The sequence below is a fragment of the Heptranchias perlo genome, chromosome 18 (assembly GCF_035084215.1).
Source record: "Heptranchias perlo isolate sHepPer1 chromosome 18, sHepPer1.hap1, whole genome shotgun sequence".
Taxonomy (NCBI): Eukaryota; Metazoa; Chordata; class Chondrichthyes; order Hexanchiformes; family Hexanchidae; genus Heptranchias; species Heptranchias perlo.
The window spans coordinates 34,398,362-34,422,817 of NC_090342.1; the positions used below are offsets into that span (position 1 = coordinate 34,398,362).

Here is a 24,456-nt window from a genome sequence, read left to right on the forward strand (position 1 = left end):
GATCTGACAGAGGTGTTCAAAGGTGTGAGGGTTTTTTGATAAGGTATTTCTACTGGTCGGAGAGTCTCTTTTTACTTCTCCCACTGTCCTCTTCTGCTCCTCTCTCTGTCTTTTTCTTTTCTTCTTTCCTTTTGGGTGGGAGGCAGGGGTGGTGTGGTGTGGTGGGGAATAAAGCCACCAACAGCCGTAAACTGCATTTATGGTGGGGGTTGCAAGGAAAATGTAACAGGCAGTGCACAAAGACAATGGCTTCAGTCTTCCCAGTATAGGCAGAAAACCATGGCCACAGGTCTTCATGTAATAGCTGGCTCAGTTTCCCTATTGTGTCTTTGGTGAAGTGCACTCTTCTAACACAGAGATCCTCACTGAGGTCTTCTTAGGACATGTGTAGCCTGTAAATTCCTTGGTGGGGTAATATACTGAAGAGCACATCCTCTTCATATGCTGTCTTACTCTTCTTTCCCCTATCCTCTTCTACTCCTTTTCCTCCTCCATTATTAATGGCAAACAAAGGTGTGCCCATTGGGAATCCCATCCCCGGTTCATCGTTCTTCTTACTTTGGATGGGGAAAAATATCCCAGGGGTCTCATAGCCCCACAAGCAGTCAGGGGCAAGTCCAACATTGTCTATGAAAAAAAGCAAAAATAACCCTCGAAAAATTCTTTCCTAGCTCCAGTAATTTGTAGACGAAGTTCCAGCACTCCAGGCTCAAATGTTCCTAACTTCTACCAGTCTCAGCTATTACTGGCAACAGGTACACCCTAAAAAATTGCTCCAAGTTACCCCTGGTGCATTGCGAGCATAACCTCTGAAATTTCAATGCACCAACCCCACTGCTGCTTATTTTAATATATTTAAATATGCTGCATGGGTACTTGGTGGGTAGATCACAGGAAGGCACAAAAAATGAGCGGGAACTTGTTGCATCAATTTTGGGAAGGAAAACCGGCAGAAATGGCTGCTAACCCAATTTTTGGCCAATGCATTGAGTTGCCCCAATAGTTGGCACCAGAAATGCCAAAAATGTTGAGGAATTTCGGGGGCAAGATTTTTAATAAAATACTAGTTGATTTCTTGTAGTATTGTATATGGGGGGTGAACATCAAGTGTAGCCTTCAAGTGAAAGGGGGTTAGAGGGTGAGAATCAGGATGTGCAGACGTAATTCAGTTCCCCCTTTAAAGTCATGCATTCTGCACTTATTTTTATGTACCTTGACAAATCTGGTAACAGTTTGGGAAGCAGAGAAGTATAAATGGTTACAGCATAGGAGTTTCTCCCCAATACAGGCTGAGGTGCTTGTAGATGCAAAACTGAGACACTGCAGTGCCACTACTGGTAGGAGGACATAATTACACTATGGACATAGACATTATAAACATGGACATAGGAATTTATAATGGAAAAAATTGATACAGGACGCTCGTACAGATATAAGATTTTGAATATTACTATATTTGGAGAAAGGTCAAGGGAATGGGACTAAGGTGACAGCTCTTTCAAAGAGCCTGCATGAGCGTGATGGGCCTAATGGCCTGCTACCGTGCAGTAATATTCTGTTTTTCTATACTCACTTAGAGGCTTTGTTGTCACGAGACCACTTCTTGATCTGCGAGAGCTTGTTGATAAGAAATATTCCTTTACCCTGTGCCTTTCCACAGGGTTTCATGATCCAGGTGCTGAGTGGATTCTTCCTAAATTCTTCCACAAACATGTTATAGTCTGCCGGTAGCATAAATGTAACTGGAACAAAATCTTTAAAAGCAAAAAATGGATCCTTGATGAATACAACGTATGCAGCAGTAAAACCAGGTGCATCACAATCAGACTGTGTCAGTGTAAAAATACCTCCTGTGACTTATGTCCAACAATTGGGTAGAACAATGTCAATCATGTTGGTGCAAATTTTATAACTCCTAGGCCTAAGGGTCATAGAAACCTGCCTTAAAGTATTGACTCAGTTTTAGGGCAAATTCTTGATTGTCATCACTACAGTAGTTTCCTCCCCTCGCTCCCAATGGCTAAGTGGGTAAATACACCGTGTCATACAGACCAGGAAAGTCCGAGGTTCAATCCATTGTCTCTGCTGGCTGCTGTTAGCTGACATCAGCCAGGGTAACAGTGGGAAGCTACAATTGACTTCAGTGTTACTCCACTAGGAAGAAGGAGAAAATAAGTTGCTGGACCCTTGCCCATGATCACTATACAGTGATCTCTGCTGGAAGTGAGCATGTTTGAATGCTGGGTGAGAAGGCAGGATTGACTGTGAGAGTCCCATGGTTGAATAGCTCATATATTAAAAAATAGCCATATGCCCAAGAGGGCAGAAGCCTTCCAGCATCTATGGAATCAAACCCTACCCTCTGGGGAAGGGTTAAAGGAAATAAAAGCTGAAAGGAGTGAAATAAAAATAACACACTACATCTTAACAAAATACTTCCATCACTGCGTTGACTTATGTTTAGATTTGACAATTGTTTTTTTGTCTTGGCATCAAACAATATTGAACAGCTGAGTGTCCTTTTATAAATGGAAAACAAAACTAACAGCCGCAGTTCTATAAATACTTTAAACCCCTTGTATGGCCATCCATTTCCTGCTTGCCAAGAAAAAAATCCTGTCTGTAACCAACATGAGTTACTGGGTGCTTATACAATAGGGAACTACAAAATAGTTTAAAAGAAACATTTTTAAATTAGCACCAAGGAAAGGTCATTTGACGCATGTATATCCCATTATAATCGAGAGCAGCAGATTTCTGCTGTAGACTTTAATTTCCATTCAATGCATCATTAGAAATTCAAGTATTTCCACCAATGTATTTACTAAACAGATGCAAACTCTATCTTACATTCAGATATCAATCTTTATTGTGCTGAGTTAGTACAAGGAACAAGGTCCGAGAACTGCTATTTATTGGAGGAGAGGCAGGACAGGTTTGGGTGCACTATTAAGAAAAATGAAATCCTGTCGTTCTATCGTTTGCCACTACAGGGAGCTCTAATAATTACATAGTTCATTGGGGCTTTACAATTATGGTACTACTATAGAACAACTGAAGATTTAATGTTTTTAACAGTCAGGTCGGACTAGTTTCTCCACTGAACAATTTTCCACCTCTACTTATGCTCATGCATATACTTTGTCGACATAGCAATAGTCATCACACTTCAAAAACTAGAGTGATTTGAGAGGTTTTGATTTAAATGCAAGTATTTCTTTTTTTATGTCTGCAGAAATTCCTTCCTAGGCCCAGATTTCTAAATTATTATATTACATCCTCCTTCACTGTACTGCTTATGGAGATTCAGTACAGACTACCTCTTTTGAATTAGTGGAACATGAGAAAATTGTTGAGGGAAAGAAAATGTGAAATATTTCAGAAATTTGAATGAAAAAATCAAATAGATTGCAGTACAATTGATTTGAGGCTGTAAACGCAGATTAGGCACAGTAGGATTGGGTTTGCCTGAGACATGCTGCTATTTTCTGTTTCCTGTTTTCACTCAGGTGGGACAAATTAACAATGAAAATCAAAACTGTCTATGATTTTAGCTCATTGACATGTAAAATTTTACATTTTTAAAATTCCAATAATTTAATGTATTTTCTAAAAAAGCACAAAGTGAAGAAGGGATTACTGTAAAAATTATAATGCAACCTTTCTGAAATATATGAATTATATTCCCAGGGATCTTTAAGTTATATGTTTGTTCATTTTGTGGTTTTTGGTTGAAATTTTTAAAGGTTCATATTGCTATTTTCTGTATTTTCAGTGATTTCTGCAATGTGGGTAAAATAACAGTTAAGAGTCCTTATGTGAATTATTGATTTATTTAGTAATTTTAACACCATGATTAGGTCACAGTTAGCGTACTGTGTGTAGTTTTGGGCGTTCCATTATAAAAAGGACATTAAAGCCATAGAGAGCATACAATGCAGGTTTACCAGGATGATGTTAGGGATGGGAAACCACAGTTATGAGGACAGAATTGAGATACTGTGACTATTTGCACAAGCAGAGAAGGCAAGGAGATGATTTTAGAGTTTTTTTTTAATTATGAAAAGTTTTGATTGGGTGAATGAGAAAGACCATTTTCTCTGGTTGGAGAGTCAGTGATGAGGGGCCATCAATTTAAAATTGTCACTAAAAGAATGAGGAGGGAGATCAGGAGAAATTGGTATCCTATATCAGATCTGATGAAAGTTACTCATTTAAAACTCATAATTTATGTTTTTGCTTTATCGCTTGAATATTACCAGCAGTTTCTGTTTTTACTGCAGGAAAAAAAACTATATATATAAAAAGTATTCTGGAATCTAGTTATAGTCTTTGCTCAAATGATATACAAGTGGTTTGTTTTAATGGTTCTGTACCAATGTGTTTTTGAAACCATATATGTCTCCTTTCAGATGACTAAGCAAAGAACTACTTTATAAACTGTGGTTAAAAACATTTATGCTTTTAAGTGCCTAAGTGCGATAAAAATATTAGCTTAACTAAACTTGACATAACCTTCAATCTGTATGATAGTAGTAACTCCCAGCTAGTACAATGTAGACTTTAAGTTGGAATTGGACTATCAGGACTCTGAAAGAGTAGCTAGGTGCTCTAACTGAAAGATATGAAAATCATAGGTAAATCCAACTTTACTGTAGTATGTGCAGTCAGCAAGGGTAATTCTTAGCAGTTAGGCAAATAATAATGTTGGAGGAAGGTGATGTGTGACAGCTGTGTGAATTTGAAAAAGATAGCAGCAGATATAAAATGCAATGCAAATGACATTTGATTCAGTTGAGTTTTACCTGTCTAAATTTGCACTCACTAAAATAACTCCCCCTAAATTTAAACTATTTCAAAAACCATATTGTTAAGAATATGGTTTAAGTATTCTTTCTCTTGAAATTTTTTATCAATGACTTTAAGGCTTATCTAAATGTCAAATATACAAGATTTGTGGAGAAATGCAAAGAAATAATAGGATGACTTTAATAATCCAAAGGCAGATGGGGGTAAAAGTAATGTAAGTGGTAAAGAAGGGGTTTCAACACTGTATCTAGGACTTTTTTACTGGATTAATATGTTTTTAGTCCAACATGGAAGGAGGCAGTGCTCGATCCAGTTATAGGAAATGAAGTAATAAAGAAAGAAAAAGTTGCGTTCATATAGTGTTATTAGTGGACTCTAAAAGTGGAAAAGACCCTGAATGCTGAAGGAAGTCAGAGAGGCTCTGACTCCAATCTTTCAAACATCCTTGGATATGAAAGTTATGCCAGAGGATGGGAATGTTGTTGCTATGGCACCTCTATATAAAAAAGGGAAAAACTATGGTGGAGCTATACAACTATTGTCTGGGTAACTATTGTCCAGTCAGCCTAATATCAGTAGTGGGTAAGTTTTTAGAGGCCATAATAATACAGAATAAAATTAATACTGACTTAGAAAGACATGAGTTAATTAAGGACAGCCAGCATAGATTTGTAAAAGACTAGTCATGTCTGACAAATTTAGTAATGTTCTTTGAGGAGGTAACAAACAATAAAAGGACAGATAACAGATTTGTGGTTAATGAATGTCTTTGGACTGAAGGAATGTAAATAGTGTTGTCCTCCAGGGATCAGTGTTGGGGCCAGTGCTGTTCTCAATACAGATAGAAATGATCTGGACTTAATTGGAGACACAGGCCTAGAAATCCAATCACGCCCAGAATTGGAAAGAAATTGCCGAGTATGGCAATGCTGGGAGCATTGCACCAAAGACATGGCTGCAATGCCGTAAAAAAATACAATGATCTAAGGTAAAATGTTAAGGTAAGAACACAGCTCTCATACTGTCTGCCCACAGCTGCACCACTTACAACCTCATTAATTACAACACTGACAGTATGTACTCAAAAGACTGCCCTCCCCCACTACCCTTCACCCTCCTGTAATCACTGCACCACACTTCACTACATCTCCTTCTCACACACTCACCACTATTACAACTCTCACTTACCCACAACTCACAACTCACACTCAGACTATCAGCTATTCCACCATGACAGCCACATTCTTCAAACACCTGACAAGGGTCTCACTTACACACTCCCTTCTTTCTTGCAGGAGAAGGTCACACACAATAGCAGGCAACAGGCTGGAACCAGAGGAGGAAGAGCCTGCCTGCACACCCTCTTCCCCCTTGAAGAGACGTCGTGGCAATCATGGGAAGGGGCAGAGTGGAGGCCGTGGCCACTGGTGATGCTGGAGGACACGCCGCACAAGGTGTCTTTATACCTAATCCTCTTTGTCTCTTCTGACTTTTCCCTCATCTCACACACTCTGCATGACAAGCTGCAGATGTTCTCAACACTTACTTCTTTCTCTCTGCTCTCCCTCACACAACAAACTAACCCTTGTCCCTTTCTTTCATTTCAGCTGCTGAGAATGTCAACGCCCCTCAGCCAGTGGAGGAAGAGGAGTACGGTGTTGCAGAAGATGCACTGTCTCTTGATCTGACTCCCTCAAGTACCAGCTCAGGCACTGACGCCACACAGATTTTAGAGGCTCGGTTAGAGGAGGGATCTGCATGTGGTGACTCACCGAGCACGTGCACAGGACTTAGAGTAGGGGGATAGGATACCACAAGTGCCAGCTCACTGGAGGGCTAGGTCAGAAACCAGTTCCGCTGCAAAAGACTCATAATGGAGTGTCTTATGACAACTCTGACAGCTTCCTATGTATAGCAGCATATACTGCTGCTATGGAATCTGAGAAGTGCTTCCTAAGGACCCTCTGTGGATATGGCCTCCTGTTCAGTGCCCTCCTTCTCCTCAGCCTCCCTCTTCTGGGAGCTTCTCCTGCTCCGTGCTCCTTGCTGCTCCCACTTTTCCTCTATTCCCAAAGGCAGCCATACCAGACCACTCATGTCTGGAGTCAGACTATTTGTGAGGCAAACAGCAACAGCAGTACAAAAGCAGCAAAACCTCTCTCTCTGTGCAGACAAACTGAACTTTAAGGAGTGATAGAACACACCAGAAAATGCTTAGACGTCAAACAGTCGCCAGAAATACTAACCCAGCAACTAACCTGCAAGTACTGCATGATCTCTTTAAATAGGGGAGGGGGCCTTCATGCTGGTTAGTGTCATGTTGTGCTGAGCAAGGTCAACATGTATTGAGTGAAGTGGTGGGGCAGTACAAAATGGAAAACGGACCCTCATCTGCATACATTATTTTTAACTTTGAATGTTGCCGGTGTTGCTCCTGACACAGGCGCTACCTCCTGTACCAATACGGGGGGGGGGGGGGGGGTGGGCGCACTTTCAGCCCACCATATTGGGGACTGAAAAACAGGCGATAAGCGGCCCAATTTCTAGGCCATTGGCTTTGGGTAAGTTCAGTCACTTTTTAATGATGCCACTAGATGGAGAGCTTCACTTTAAGGAGGGCAGAAATTGAAATTAGCTTCTCGTCACAAACATTTAATGATTTACCACAAAGACTGACGGGTGTATTTACATTGTGGCAGTTTTCTGGAATACTACTAAAAAGCACTGCATTTTTCCAACAAAGTGTAATTCCACAAACTAGCAGAAGCAGCACGATAATGATTATGCAAAAAGCATTTAACTGTGCAGCAAATAAGCTATTCATTTGATCAAACCAAGATAGAGTGGTTCCTTGACCATTACGTTCGATAAAATTATAACACTCATTCTATGATGGCTCATTTCAGAAAAATGCACTGCTGTGGAACTGAGCCAGGTTCAACTTCCACTTTGTGCTGAGCTAAGAATTGGGAAAAATCAATCAACGTCCCCACTCGGAATCACCTTGCAGTGCCTCCTGCTGGAAAGTGTGCTTGTATGGATATCAAGTGAGGACAGGATTGTGATGCTCTCCACAACCTAATTGTCTGCTGCTACTCACTGCCCAAACTCACGCATGAAGAATGGTCACTAAGGTGAAGAGCTGGAACCAGTGCCCATGGAACCATACCCCAACACCTTCATACGAACATAAGTACGAACATACGATATTGGCGGGCAAGAAAAGACCAGCTGGTCCATCAAGCCTGCCCCACACTCATGGTGACTAGACACTTCCTACCCTTCCCTCCCCCAAACTCCCGCAGCCATGTAATCTGGGAGAGGCAAAGAAACAGAGAAAAAACCCAGGGCCAATAAGGGAAAAAATACTCTGGAAAACTCCTCTCCAGGAGATCACATGGACCAAGTTTTATTTATAAAGACACTTACCTTCTAAATAATGTGATCTCTGATCTCTGCTCCAGTCAAGGACTGGTCTGGCTCCCTCTTGAAGGCATGCAGAGAGTCTACATCCACCACACCAGCTTGCAAAGTATTCCAGAGGCTCGCTACACTCAGGGAAAAGAAGAACTGCCAGTCTACCCTTACATAGTTTAAACTCATGTCCCCTGGACCTCCCCAATCTGTTAAACTGGAATAATCTATCAACAGGCATGCTGTCCAGCCCTTTTATTATTTTATAGACCTCTATCAGGTAGCCTCTAAGTCTGCTCTGCTCTAAAGTAAATATGTTTGTGCCTCTCTCTGTTTTTTTTTCCTGTTTGTTTTTTTGTTGAATGTGTATTTGGGGGTTCTGTAGGTGACACCTCTCTGTCTGAACACGGTGATTGCCTTGGCAACGGGCAGTTGCAGGGGCAGTCTGTAAACACCATGTATTGTTCTATATGTATAAATGCGTAGGCTTCGAGGAGCTCCTGAACATTTACCTGACGAAGGAGGAAGCCTCCGAAAGCTTGTAGATTTCAAATAAAAATTGTTGGACTATAACTTGGTGTTGTAAAATTGTTTACTAAAGTAAATAGACCTAGTAATACGAGAGGCGGGGATAAAACTTGTGGGAAAAAAGTTTGAGAGAACCATTGTTTTCTCAAAGACTGCTCCATTACACTGTGTAAGTTCTTTCCCTCCTGCCTACGCTATTTAGTTGAGGTAACTTGTAATATTTCTATTCCCTTTAGTTGGTCCAGGAAACTATTTAGGATAGTTCACAGAATGGTACATTGGCAACAGATGAAATAAATCCAAATTCTTCACTCTCCTTTTAAATTGGGAACATTAAATTGGGAATAACATTCTGTGTTATTAGACAATTACTCCACAGCCTGGCCCTGTGAGTTTGCGCTTGCTCCCGATTTATGAATACATACCAACAATCTTATTATTGGTAAGATAATGAACATAGAAGATAACCAATTAGAAAACAGAATTATTATGTGGCGTATAATTGGAATTATAAACATCTCTAATTACATTAATACAGGAGCTGGTAAGGTTAGGGTTTAGGCTTGCGTGATTTACAAGTGGTTTTCCTGCAACCTGTTTTGCTGACGTACACTTTTGGAAAAGGAAAAATAAAAGCAACCACAAACCAAATGATAATGAATAAATACATGTTTGAGAAGAAACAATGGTGGTAAGTGAGTGGTATGAAACAGATGAACTACTGGCTGTCTTTTCTGGTGACTGCATTGCGATAAATGGAAATGAGCTGGAGAGAAAAAGCCGCACAACTAACCAACATTCCCTCTGCACTGTGCACTGGACAGCCATACCAATCTTTACAATACTATAATTAGTGATTCCTCCACATAATCACTTGTTCTATTCAACATTAAGCATTCAGTGCCAGGCCTGTCTGTTGTACTTCAGATTTTACTGTAATTTATGGAAACTCCAGAAAATGCTGGGAGCATTACAGAGAGTGCATGAGGCCAAGGAATACTCAAGGCGGGTGTGGAGCCTGCAAGCACTTGGCTTACATGTTAATTACACTGGTACATGCACTTTTTTTGTTCACATTGCTGGTTAGGGCCCAATTAGCTGGCCAGGGTAGGTTGTGGGGAAAGCTGCTTGAGTGGTTGGAATATGGAATGGGTAAATTTGCGACTTTTGTTTTTAACTTTCATGTGTTTATTACATGTTATAAATTTAATATTATGGGGTATATACTTGGGTGGGCAAGGAACTGCTATGCTGGCTGTATGATAGTCATTTTTTTTGCTGTCGTGTAATTTGGGGAGAATGTTTTTAGGGAGGGAATAAGGTTTGTGTATTATTATTATTGGTAAGATAATGAACATAGAAGATAACCAATTGGAAAACAGAATAAGACTGAGGCTACACACACTTAACCAAAAAGGAAGGAGAATGTTGATAGATGTTCAAGAAGAAATATGATAGACATTCACCACGAAGACAAAACTTTTTATTTAGTAGATAGAGGGATAGTGTAGAGTTTGTGGGGGTGATTTTATTATATTTTGGTTCAGTTATTTCTGTTGGTGGCAGTTGTTTTGGCCAATGCACTCCACGTAGTTCATGCATGATGATATCTTCACAGCAAGATTAGTAATTGCAATATACATACTGAAAATTTATCCTCCAATATTTCCGTTTTGGGTATCTGGAAGTCACACAGTGTATTATTTTACATATGCTGTTAATTCAATTAGAATATTTTGCCACTTTGTTCCCAAACAACTATAGGATGTATAACTATAGGATGTACCTAAGTGAATATATTTGCCATTTTCATCCTTTTCTGCTAGAAGACTTCCCTCTTTCTCGAGCTCTTTGCGATAACGCTTTATGTTCTTAATCATCAAGTCCTTCCTGGTCAGCTCATAGTGGTTGGGGAAGTGGTTTACAATCTGATCATCTGAAAGACGGTAGCCATTTTCAACACTGAAGGCGTTACGGATGGTCTGTACATTCATCCTGCAAGGTAAAAGTAAGACCAGAAAAATGATTGACGTAATCTCATTTCCCCCTAGGAAATACAAATATGATAAAGGGATATATATAATGATGAAAATGTCATTGTAAGTGAAAAATGGAAACAAACCTTTATTTTCTTGGATTTTCAAGTGTGTTAGAACATAAAGGGAATCGTTTGTTTGGTAGAAGTGGGAGGTGAAGTAGATTAGTAGAAAGTCCTTTCATCTCCAAGTTCTGGGTTGAAACCCAGCCAGACTGGTGAGATTAAAGTTTCTCTTCTCATTTGGCCGTGTTTGGGCAGTATCAATTCAGTAGGTTACCAGTAGGTGCAGGCAACATAAAATGCCCCAAATTTAATACACTCTAAGGCCATTAGATTAGCTGCTGTGAGAAATGGGAAAAGTCACAGTGGTTACAGAAATTTCTTTTCATTCTCAGGATGTGGGTGACATTGGCAAGGCTGGTATTTATTGCCCATCTCTAGTTGCCCTGAGAAGGTGGTGGTAGGCCTTTTTCTTGAACCACTGCAGTCCGTGTATTCTCTAAAAAACATTGGTGAACCAGTTGGGTTTTTACAACAATCCAACAGCTGATACAAGCATTTTTTTAAATTTCCAGATGTTTTAAGCTGAATTCAAATTCTCAAACTTCCAGCATGGGATTTCAACTCGTGTTCTCTGGATTATTAGTCCAGGCCTCTGAATTACATAACCACTACACTACCATACCCATAGGATGTTGGATTTAAGATACATTGTTGGAAAAGAGCAAAGGAAGTTTCATTACATCTGGTCTTAACCTTGAAGTGCTTGACACTCTCACAAAGTGGATAAAAATCTTGACAATGAACAAAAAGAAATTAGATTGCATTCTTTGGAATTATAGTCGGGATTATGTTTATAAAGTCTTGAGTACTCTATTTGTATAGATATGAATGGATTGAAGACTACCATTAGAGTCAGGGAAACTAACACATTTATAGGAGTTGTGCAACATTTCTACATAGTACGTGATTGTGGCACTGTGGTACAGTCCCTCGGAGTGGTGTTTCTTGGGTTTTGGCCCAAAGTTTCTCATTTGAGGACGTCCCACTCTCAGAGAAAAGAGCATGATACTGGAGAAAAATCACATGTTGAGGCCCAAAGTTCAAGCAAGAGGTAAGCTGGGTGACCCTAGTAGAAGGTCAGAAACACTCGGGTCAAAAATTAAAAACATTTTCTACAAGCCCTCTCTTGCAATACCAATTTGTAAGCATTGTTCAAGTACTCCAGCTATATGGGTAGCAGGCCTAAATACAGTAACAAATGGGGCCTTAATGAGCCTTGCACACATAGTGCACTACATGCTGGCACATCAGGGTACAACAGGTGCATTGGGTGTATGGTAGGCCTCAGGCCTCTGTGTTCAATTGTCCTAGGAGTTGGTACACAATAGGCCTCAGCTCAGAGGGCACCAGCTATTGCATTATCAGACCCATACTCTTCTTCCATGTCCCTCTTTTTCCATGTCTCTCTTTTTAAAACAGGGATTCATGTTGGGCTATGATTCCACAGATGCTGGCAGTGCTCCAGGACCTCGCCCAAATGGGCATTCTTCATGATTGAGCCTGGAGGTTATTTAACTGAGATGGGAAGGGGGGAGGAGGGCTAAGGTGGTAAATCACCCCTCTCATTTTTAATTACTACCTATATAAAATCCTAGGAAGTTGCTTAAAAAGTACACTGAAACGGGAACTTTTTGTGTTGCATCATGTGATTGGTTCTAAGTTACTTCAGGACATTTTACTTCTGCTGGATCTGTACTGTCCTGATGATGTCATTTCCTGTACAATAACAACTCCTAAAAGCATTATAGGCATCAAGGTCATCTGATATAATGAAATGTATTTACAAAACTAGTGGAGAAACAATGTGCAAACACAGCAAACCTCAGAAACCTTCACAGCTTGTGTGTGTCTTCCAACCTTGTTTTTCCTTCCTCACCTTTTTTATATAGCCCATTTATTCACCAGATTTTGAATCCTGATCTTTGCCATTTTGATCCTTGTAACTGGTAAAGTATGCAGAGCCAAAAGAGAAACTTCATTGACATGCTTCTGAAGCTAGGTGCTGAAACATGATTCTCCTCCCCCGCCCTGCCACGTCTCCACTTTCAGTAGAGTTGAGGGTAAATAAAGAAGCATCAAGGTATACTTTCTGGCTGCTTTGGCCAGTGGCACAGGAATGGAGTGAGTAATTGGAGGCTGGATAATCAGATGCAGATCCATATTGCTGGATCTGAGCCACTTTTGCGTTGAGCATGATTTTCTAGCCAAGCTTTTAAACTGGCACGTTCACCCAAAATAGGCGAGGGCTTCATTGAAAACTTATAGTGCATTTAGATTAAACACAGTGCACTTTTTCATCTGTTTACAATGTTTACCATCTGGGCTGGGCCAAAAGAAAGTTCTATATGTGATGGAATTTTTCAGGGACTGAGGTTTTTTTAGCCATTTATTTTATTTGTCCATTTTCACCGTAATTTTTTTAATGCTGGTATTTGCCAATTGTTTTGGCAATTTATGCCAAAATATTTTCATCTTTTTTTTGTCGCAGCAGCACGTAATATTTATGTAGAATTTAAAATACCTGAATATTGTCTTCTAATTCATCTGAATCCAACTGTAAACAATTTTACAACACCAAGTTATAGTCCAACGATTTTATTTGAAATTTACAAGCTTTCGGAGGCTTCCTCCTTCCTCAGGACATTTACCTGAGGAAAGAGGAAGCCTCCGAAAGCTTGTAAATTTCAAATAAAATCGTTGGACTATAACTTGGTGTTGTAAAATTGTTTACAATTGTCAACCCCAGTCCATCACCGGCATCTCCACATCATGAATCCAACTGTAATTGAAGCAAGCAAGAAAGAAAAACTTGCAATAAAATAGAGCCTTTCACAACCTCAGGACGTCCCAAAGTGCTTTACAGCCATTTAAATACTTTTGAAATGTAGTCACTGCTGTAATGTAGAAAATGGGGCAGCCCATTTGTGCATGGCAAGCTCCCACAAACAACAAAGTGATAATGACCAGATAATTAAGTACAGAGGAGATTTATGAGGATGTTGCCAGGACTAGGGAATTTTAGCTATTAGGAAAGTTTGGACAGGCTGGGGTTGTTTTCTTTGGAACAGAGGAGGCTGAGGGGAGATTTAATTGAGGTGTATAAAATTATGAGGGGTCTAGATGGAATGGATAGGAAGGACCTGTTTCCCTTAGCAGAGAGGTCAATAACCAGGAGGCATAGATTTAAAGTAATTGGTAGAAGGATTAGAGGGGAGTTGAGGAGGAATTTTTTCACCCAAAGGGTGTTGGGGCTCTGGAACTCACTACCTGAAAGGATAGTAGAGGCAGAAACCCTCATCACATTTAAAAAGTATTTGGATATGCATTTAAAGTGCCGTAACCTACAAGGCTACGGACCAAGAGCTGGAAAGTGGAATTAGGCTGGATAGCTCTTTTTCGGCCGTCACAGACACGATGGGCTGAACTAACCTGCTCTTCTTCAAAATAGTGCCATGGGATCTTTTACAGCCACCTAGGGCAGACAGGGCCTCGGTTTAATATCTCATCCGAAGGACGGCACCTCTGAAAGCACAGCACTCCCTCAGTACTGCACTGGAGTGTCAACCTAGATTTTGTTCTCAAGTCTCTGGAGTGCAACTTGAACCCACAATCTCCTGACTTAGAGGCGAGAGTGCTACCACTGAGCCACGACTAATACACATACAAGCAAGTTGCGAAGTCTCACGGTGGTTGGCAAGTCAAGTTAAAATTGATTTTAAAGCACACTAAATACAGGTTAAAGTGGCACAATAAGAAAGAAAGCACACCAGGAAAATCAGCAGGCACCAAAGCTGAACTGCTCACACCTGCCATTGTGCCACAAACCATATATACAGGCCCTGGCATATCTTGCAATTACTGAGGGGAGTAGCTCCACAGACTCACGAGTCAGCAGGCATTTGCAGAGCTGCAACATCCACTTCAAGGTCACCTGCAGCAAACCTACAGCATGGGTAGCATTGCTGTTGGCAGCCAATGCCCCTCGTCCCTTTACTTTTCTGCCTTTGTCTCTTTCCAGGCTAGCGTGGGGATAAACTGCAATTTCTAACAATGTGTCATAAAACAGATGACAGATTAATCGATCAGCAATTTCATCTCCTTTCACAATGAATATCTACAGCAGTATGACATGACAGTTCTGCATTTCCCAAAATAGAGAGGCCATTGCGAGCAGCCCTGTGGCCAAACAGACAGTAGGTTCCTGCTCCTTTTCTATTACCTCATTCTGCCTCTCTTCACTGGTGCACTATGAGCAGGCAATGCTATCTCCTCAAGCTCACTACCTGCATTCTCCCAGACAAAGAATTGAGGAGGTAAACAAGTGGTTGGCAGCATGATGAGAGCACAACAATGCTATCTTCATAAATAAATGGGAACCCTTCCAGAATAAAAATGACCAGTACAGGAAAGATAGGCTATGCTTAAACCAAGTAGGGACAAAAAGACTTGCGAAGAACATTAAGGCAGCAATGGAAAATTATTTAAATTTGGTCAGGGAGGGGGAGAAGGCCAAAGGTAACAGGACCGCAGATAAGACAAATTGTTGGGTATAAGGTAGTCAGCAGTTGGATACAGACAGCAATGAGAGAGACCCGTGAATTGGAGATCAGACTCTGGGGCACATGAGTTGCGGTAATTCTGTAATAAGATGTATGTACGAACATACAAAATTGACAGGCAGGAAAAGACCAGTTGGTCCATCAAGCGTGCCCCACACCATGATGGCCAGACCATCATGACTAAATACTTCTTCCCTCCCCCGACCTCCCCAACTCCCTGCCCCACCACCCACCTCACACCCACCCCCACAGCCATGTAATCTCCTTGGAGAGGCAAAAAAAGAGAAAAAACCCAGAGCCAATAAGGGAAAAACTACTCTGTAAAATCCCTTTCTTAGCCTCTCAGGCAATCAAAAACAGTCCAAGAGATCACATGGACCAAATGTTATCTATAAAGACACTTACCTTCTATATGTTGTGATCTCTGACCCAGTCAGCAACCAGTCCGGCTCCCTCTTGAAGGCAGAGTCAGCACCCGCCACATCAGCCGGCAATGTATTTCAGAGGCTCACAATTCTCTGAGAAAAGAAGAACCGCCTCACATCCCTTCTATTCCTAATCTTACATAGTTTAAACTCATGTCCCCTGGTCCTCCCCAATCTGATAAACTGGAATAATCTATCAATAGGGATGCTATCCAGCACTTTAATTATTTATAGACCTCTATCAGGTCACCTCTGAGTCTACGCTGCTCTAAAGTAAATAGACCAAGGTCCTTGAGCCTAACTGAGTAGCTGAGGTTCTTGAAGCGAGGAATCATTCTTGTAAATCTCCTCTGGACCTTTTCCAAGGCCAATATCTCACCCACCATGTGGGGGACTAAAACTGGACACAGTACTCTAGATGCGGTCTGACTAGCGACCTGTATAGTGTCAAAATGGTGTCCTTTGATTTATACTGAATAGCTCTATTTATACAACCCAATACCTTGTTAGCTTTAGCTACAGTTTCTCTACATTGGTCATAAACCTTTATTGATCTGTGCACAATACTAAATCTTCTTAACCCTTGCACAGATATTGGTGTCATCTACAAACTTATTTACCATACTCCCAACACTCAATCATTAGATGGACAAAATATGTAAGTGGCCATAACAATGTCAGATGAAATTTAATGCAGACAAGTGTGCTGTGCTACACATAGCAAAGAAAAATTTATGATTATGCACACTCCACGAATTGTGTTGAAATAGCTAAGATGAAGCTGAAAAAAAATCTAGGAATCTTAATAGACTCGTTACTAAACATGTCAAACCAATGCAAAGCAGCAATCAACAAAGCTAATAGGATGTTGAACTATATAGCCAAAACAATAGAATATAAGTCAGAAGAAATATGACCAAAATGAATAGTGTATTGGTCAGACTGCACTTTGAATACTGAGTCCAGTTTTCATTGTCAAGAAATAAGAGACATTTAAGCGTTGGAGGCAGTTCAGTGAAGAGCCATGAGGCTGATGCATTACAAAGTCTGCATTACAAGAAAAGACTAAAGAGATTTGGGCTTTCCAGCCCAGGAAAGAAGTGATCTTATAAAGGTATATAAATTTGTTAAGCATATAGAAAAAAATAACCTGCAATATTACTTTAAATTGAACTCAGGAATAGAACTGGGGGACACAGGTTCAAACTAGTAAAAGGTAATTTAAGGACTGATGTCAGGAAATTCTTCTTTACACAAAGAGTGATTGGCGTCTGAAATAAACTTCTAGATAGACCAGTGGAGTTAAGTGCCTAAGTGACTGTGAGTGAGAAGGGAATAAGACATAAGAAGTGGATGGTACTAGCCCTGAGCTTGAGGAAGATCACTAGCTTCACCCTTCCCTACTTCTTCCATGTTCTTATATGCAAGGATGTCCAGAGTGGCCTCTTCCAAGGGAATCTAGGGCTTGTAATTCCTTAGCCCCTCCCCCCTCCAGTTCAAATCTGCTCCCTTGTATTGTTCGTTTTGTCATTGAAGTAGAGCAGTAGTCTTCAGTTGTTGAGGGAGCATAAACACAGTAAAAGATACGTGCCCAACCTACACCTCATCATGTGTCACGCAGCTAGGCTACATAGGAACATAGCAACGTGCTGGAAAAGTCTATGAAATTCATTTGCCAGTTATATTATAATAATTTTATTTGTGAAAACCTTTGAAAATATGAAAGTTCCAAGATTTTTAAGTGTAAGTTGCAGCTTGAATAAGTGTCGTACTGGAGTATGGCTACGTTTGACAAGCAATGAAAGCTGTAAGTTTGTGTGAGCAATAGATGTGGGACAGACTAAAAGGCAATACTTTGTGGCATACGTGCTTGGGGCATCTATTGTGAGGAAGTGCTGCACTGCTGTTCTTCTGAGGACATTGCTCTAGAGTCCTGGACAGGTTTTCCTTCATGCACTCACCAAAAGCAACAGCATTTCCACTTAACCAAGTATCAGGGGCTTTGGGTGCTGTGCCACTCCATCACTTACCCACAAACTCTGTTTCCTGCCTCCACATTTTTTCCCATGTGTTGGCTTTTGCCAAACACTTCTTCCTCCTTCTGATACAGCCTGTGGAAGGCTGAAAATTCTTTTAAGCTACTTGCAGCCTTTAGAAAAGATGAAATAAGTTTTGTCTTTACAGATTGATGGTGCACATAAATCATCCCCCCCCCCTCCAAATTTTCGTGAGCCCCAGCACCAGGAAACATTTGGGCTTACAATTTATGGCTAATCAGGGAAGATTTTGAAACATCCTGAAAAGCTGGGGGAATGGTACTAATGATTTTGATCCATAACTCCAAAGATTGCACCCACAGTAATCAGTGCACTTATTGTTACGCAATTTACTCACCAATAAAAATTCCAGTCTTCATTTTCTGATACTTGAATCCAGCCTCTTTTTTCAAAATTATTTATAAGCACAGACTTGTCAATATCCGTTACCCATTTCACTTTCCCTGCCATGATCTTTCTGAAACATGTGAACTGCTGCAGAGTCAGTTAATACTGTCAAAGAAAAACACAATACTTTACTCACAAGACAAAACAAGGATCTGTGGGAATTGACATTTCTCCAATGATTTAAAAAAAAATGTTAAATATTCTTGGCAAAATCTCAACCCTAAATTCATGGCTTTTTATTATTCCTTGACGGAAAACCCTTAACATGTTCTATTGTACTGGTATTTTTGTTTCAGTTTCACTCGATGATATGAACATGAGTTCAAATACCACCATGGCAGTTTGAGAATTTGAATTCAATTTTAAAAATCTGAAAATAAAACACTGCTATCAGTAAAAGTCACCGTGAAGCAGTCGGATTGTTGCAAAAAACTCAACTGATTCACTAATGTCCTTTAGGGAAGGAAACCTGCCATCCTTACCTGGACTGGACTATATGTGACTCCAGTCCCACATCAACATGGTTGATTCTTAACTGCCCTCTAAAGCGGCCTAGCAAGCCACTCAGTTGTATAAAACTGCTCAAGAAGGCCTAACACCACCTTCTCAAGGGCAACTGGGATGGGCAATAAATGCCTGTCTTGCCAGTGACGCCCACATCCCGAGAAATAATAATTGAAACCAGTGATAGAAATTCATTTGACGTCACTAGCAAATTTGATCTACCCATGTAACTTTAGTAATCATACATTCATCTATTTTATTACACCCAGGTGTCAGCCATAGCTCAGTGGTAGCCCAGTCAGAAGGTCTAGGATCATGTCCCACTCCACATAATCTAGGCTGACACTCCAGTGCAGTACTGAGGGAGTGCTGTATTGTCGGAGGTGCCATCGTTCAGATGACATGTTAAACTCATGTCTGCCATCTCAGGTGACGTAAAAGATCCCATGGCACTATTTTGAATAAGAGCTGGGGAGTTCTCCCTGGTGTCCTGGCCAATATTTATCCCTCAAGCAAGATCAATAAAACAGATTATCTGGTCATTACCACATTGTTGTAAAGTGCTTTGGAACGTCCTGAGATTGTGAAAGGCACTACATGAATGCCTTTTTCTTTTTATTATGCAACAGGCTGTCACCCAATGCAACTTTCCAAGTAGCTGCAACGGAAGTGAACCTGCCACTTTCAGTGATTCCTACAGTTGCACAGTCTGTTGCTCAGACCCATCAGTAGTTTTAACCTATGTAAACATAGTTATGTGTATTCTACTGCACCGGTTCTACAAATAGCGGCTGGTCGAAGAAAAGTCGCACCAAAGTATTCTGCAAATAGTTTTTTTTTTAAATCACGTCCTATTATTTGTCTGTCTTTCTCTTTTCTCCCCTCCCTCCTCTTTGATGCACACCAGTCCCAGTTTTTAAAAAAACTCCATTGTGTATTACTTTTTAAAAGGAAAGAGTTGCCTTCCTGCCCAACCTCTGGTTCTGAGCAGATTCTGAACAACCTCTAAATGTGACAATTCGCCAGCACCCAGCGCCGGCTTTCACTGTGCCCGTTCGCGGCAAACCTTACCTGGTTAAAAGCTGCAGCTTCAGAAACTTTCCAACCAGCAGTTTATCTGAGTCACTGTCTTTTTTTGCATTTTAGGCTGTTCCTTAGCAACCGCTAACGCCCGGGTGAGGTTGAGAGCGCATGAGCTGCACGGTTGCCAAGGTTTGAGTTTTTGATATAGAAAAAAGTTATATAAACTGCGAACCCATTCAAATGGATCGGGCTCAGGTTATTTAATTGTTGCATTTGTGTTGTTTGTCTATTAATTGTCATCGTTTTAACGTCATTGGAATTTTTCATTTTATTGGACCTGAAATCTAAAATACTGTTCCAATATTTTTATTTTTTTTAAATCTAGAATGCTGCTTATACTATAGTTGTGGCTGAATATGTGGAAGAATTATGACCAATAGAATAGCCTGAGGAACATATATATATATACATACACATATACATATAGATAGACACACAAACATATATATATACATACACAAATATCTGCGTATAGACGTATATACACACAGATATATAAAGAAAGAACTTGCATTTATAAAGCACCTTTCATGACCTCAGGACATCTTACAGCCAATTAAATGCTTTTGAAGCGTAGTCACTGTTGTAACGTAGGACACACGGCAGCCAATTTGCACACAGCAAGGTCCCACAAACAGCAATGTAACAATAACCAGATAATTTGTTTTTTAGTGATGTTGAATGAGGGATAAATATTGGCCAGGACACTGGGGAGAATTCCCCTGCTCTTCTTTGAAATAATGCCTTGGGATCTTTTACATCCACCTGAGAGGACAGACAGGGCCTCGGTATAACGTCTCATCCAAAAGACGGCACCACCAACAGCGCAGCACTCCCTCAGTACTACACTGAAGTGTCAGCCTAGATTTTGTGCTCAAACACTGGTTCGGCCACAACTGTAGTATTGTGTCCAGTTCTGGGCACCGCACTTTAGGAAAGATGTGAAGGCCTTAGAGAGGGTGCAGAAAAGATTTACTAGAATGATTCCAAGGATGAGGGACTTTAGTTACGTAGATAGACTGGAGAAGCTGGGGTTGTTCTCCTTGGAACAGAGAAGGTTGAGAGGAGATTTGATAGAGGTATTCAAAATCATGAAGGGTCTAGACAGAGTAGATAGAGAGAAACTGTTCCCATTGGTGGAAGGGTGAAGAACCAGAGGACATAGATTTAAGGGGATTGGCAAAAGAACCAAAGGTGACATGAGGAAAAACTTTTTTACACAGCGAGTGGTTAGGATCTGGAATGCACTGCCCGAGGGGATGGTTGAGGCAGATTCAATCATGGCTTTCAAAAGGGAAGTGGATAAGTACTTGAAAGGAAAAAATTTGCAGGGCTACAGGAGTGGGACTAGCTGGATTCCTCTTACAGAGAGCCAGCATGGACTGGATGGGCTGAATGGCCTCCTTTCGTGCTGTAACCTTTCTATGATTCTAAGTCTATAGAGTGGGGCTTGAACCGACAACCGGCTGACTCGGAAGCAAGAGTGCTACCAACTGAGCCACACCTGACGCATATGTTATATACACACACATCCACATTTTTCTAGTGAAATGCCCAGAAGCAGGTTACATTTCTTCCCAAAACAATTGTGGCTGTCACTGGAAATAAGGGACTTTTACAAACCTGAAACTTCTCTAACTGTTCCACTTACTGCCATCTGTCTGTTTCATCATTTATTTTTCTTTCAGGATCTGCACGGTCATTTTCACAAAAAATGGACAAAATTGCAGAATACAATCCCCAAAACATGGCTTTAAAAACCCCATAACCCCCTGCAATAAAATTTGATTTAGACACCGTGAAACAGTGGCCCTGACCATTTTGAACCTGCTTCCTGTCCTGTGCCAAACCCAGGTTCCTTTTGTTCACTATCAGTTCAAGAGTCTGTCATTTTCTATTTTTTTGTATGCTTCAACATTCACCAAGTAGCAGTCCATCCTTAAGTTAACAACTAAGTGTTTGAAGTGTCATACTGCTGAAAAATTGTTGGCTAAGCCTTTCAGTGGGATTTACATATGTGTAATGCAAATAATCACAAGATGACAGTCATATTATTGTTCCAGTAAGTCTTCAAAAATTAAGATTATCGACAAATTCCAGATCCAATCATGTTATTGAGGGATCTAAGACAAGGGGACATAGGTACAAGATTAAATGTAAGAGATTTAGGGTAGGGAGCAGGAGAAACTTCATTTCACAGCGGGTCATGAGGTTGTGAAATGCACTACCGGTGTTAGTGATTAAAGCAGAGACTATGTCAACATTTAAGAATAGGTTATGTGCCACCTTTGGCTCAGTCGTAGCACTCTCACCTCTGAGTCAGAAGGTCGTGGGTTCAAGTTCAACTCCAGAACTTGAGCATATAATCTAGGCTGTCACTTCAGTGCAGTACTGAGGGAATGCTACACTGTCGAAGTTGTTGTCTTTTGGATGAGAAGTCAACCGAAGGCGCTCTTTGCTCTGTCGGGTGATGTAAAAGATGTTATGGCACTATTTGAAGAAGTGCAGGGCAGTTCTCCCGGTGTCCTGACCAATATATATCCCTCAGCCAACATCACTAAAAAAAACAGATTATCCAGTCATTTATCTCATTGCTGCTCATGTGACCATACTGTGTGCACGTTGGCTGCCGGGTTTCCCTACATTACTATAGTGATGACACTTCAAAAAGTACTTCACTGGCTGTAAAGCATTTTGGGACGTTCTGAGGTCGTGAAAGGCACTACATAAATGGAAGTTTTTCTTTTTCTTTAGATAGGAAAGAGGGGGATAAAGGGATATTGGAACAGGGTGGGCACATGGGATTAGGACCACTTCTCGTGTGGAGGACAAACACCAATAAGGATTGGTTGTGCCAAGCGGCTGTTTCTGTGTTTCCTATGTAATTCTATGTAATATTTAGAGGAAGGTAAGGTGTGTGTGTGTATTATGGAAAAACATAAGAAAATAAATTTCTATATGGTGGTATCTTGACCAGAAAGGATACACATTAGAATCCTCAAGGAAATTGGGGATAGGCAAGGGAACTGGACCAATTGGATGGATCAAGAGTGGCAGGTGGATAAGTACACATCAAGGTGATTAAATGCTGTCTGGAAAAATGGGGTAATTTTAACCTCCAAGAACCGATGGGCTGGGGGCAGGCAGGTAGTAAAAATAGTTGAATTCTTCAGTGGGACCGCATCCCAGCTCCAATGAGCCCACTTCAGGGTTTAACCCAGGCGCATTAGGATGCTTGCATGCAACAGAAACCCAGAAGTTCTATCCCCACTTAAAGCTGATGGGCTGATACTTAAAGGGGCAATGTACCTCATTGCGATAGTTGAGGCACTTAATATTTTGTGTATTAGAAATGTACAACAAATTTAACCTTACCTTTTGGGTTTCCCATCGCTTCTGATTGATGTCAGGTGAAGGCAGGCGAGAAGGGCCGGATCCATGAGGTGAGTGCCTTTATTGCACTGCTTCAGGACAAGGATGTGAAGTGCTTCATCCAGGCCCGACAAGCTCACCTGGCGCAACAGGACCCCCGCGATCGGCCGACCCTCCCCCCCCCCCCCCCCCCCACCAGATGGTGGACCTCCCCCGATGGTGAAACCCCCCCACCCGATGGTGGACCCCCCCCCCAATCTTCTCCAAGACGCACCTGACGTAGTCCATGTCTCCCCAAACCCCCCCCCCCCCCATTTCTACGGCCCACGATCTCTCTTTTCATCCCTCCCTCCTCTTTGATTCACGGCTCCTTTTCCTCCCGACAGGTAGCCAACCTATTAATCTGGCTGCTGAGCATGTGGGAAACCTGGAAGCACAAATACTTACCTTTGAGTTGCGATCGCAGAATGCGATGCACTCACTTGAATTCCTGCCCACCCCCAGCCCACGTGAATATCTGCGCATGTACTGGATTCCTGGCTCCGATTTAAAATCATACCCATTGTCTCCTGAATTATCGGCACTGTGGAAATCAACCAGTCAAGAATGAATAATGTAGGATGTAATTTTGATAGGTTTTCTGGAGCTTTACTTGGTAACTTGTAAGGAGTAGAAGGGAGTCACTTTGCAGAAGCTTCCTGTAACAGATTAAATAAATTGGGTAAAGTACATGATGGTTAGTGAAAAGAAGGGGCCTGGTGGACCAAAGGTCTCTTCTTGTTCCTTGCTTTCTTATGTACTTACTTTTTAAAAATCTGAGGATAAACAAATTTAACAAATTACTACAAAACAAAGCTATAAAAGGTGACTATACACATTTGTTACAATAATTGCAGAAGAAATACAATTTAGAAACAATAAAATTAAACGTTTTTACAGAATTCTTTTCTTGACTGTGGAATGGGTCTATTTTTTTTATTTGTAAACAATTTTACAACACCAAGTTATAGTCCAACAATTTTTATTTGAAATCTACAAGCTTTCGGAGGCTTCCTCCTTCCTCAGGTAAATGTTTACTATAACTTGGTGTTGTAAAATTGTTTACAATTGTCAACCCCAGTCCATCACCGGCATCTCCACATCATATTTTTTTTATGCCTAAGACATTACATAAGCACTATTTAAATTGTTTGGTCAGGTGTTAAAAACTCACCTGT

The 24,456-nt window shown here is 40.9% G+C and overlaps 1 protein-coding gene across 1 annotated transcript in view; it reads right to left on the reverse strand.

Moving 5' to 3' along the window:
- LOC137334997 (polyglutamylase complex subunit TTLL1) overlaps nucleotides 1-19,912 on the reverse strand; it is a 48,851-nt gene extending 28,939 nt beyond the window's left edge. The window contains exons 1-4 of the mRNA XM_068000085.1: nucleotides 19,856-19,912; nucleotides 18,231-18,385; nucleotides 10,538-10,746; nucleotides 1,574-1,754 (exon numbers count right to left, since the gene is read on the reverse strand). Of these exons, the coding sequence (XP_067856186.1) occupies nucleotides 1,574-1,754; nucleotides 10,538-10,746; nucleotides 18,231-18,343 (503 nt within the window). The 5' untranslated portion in view covers nucleotides 18,344-18,385; nucleotides 19,856-19,912. The remainder of the gene's footprint in view (nucleotides 1-1,573; nucleotides 1,755-10,537; nucleotides 10,747-18,230; nucleotides 18,386-19,855) is intronic.
- Between the last annotated feature and the right edge of the window lie 4,544 nt (nucleotides 19,913-24,456).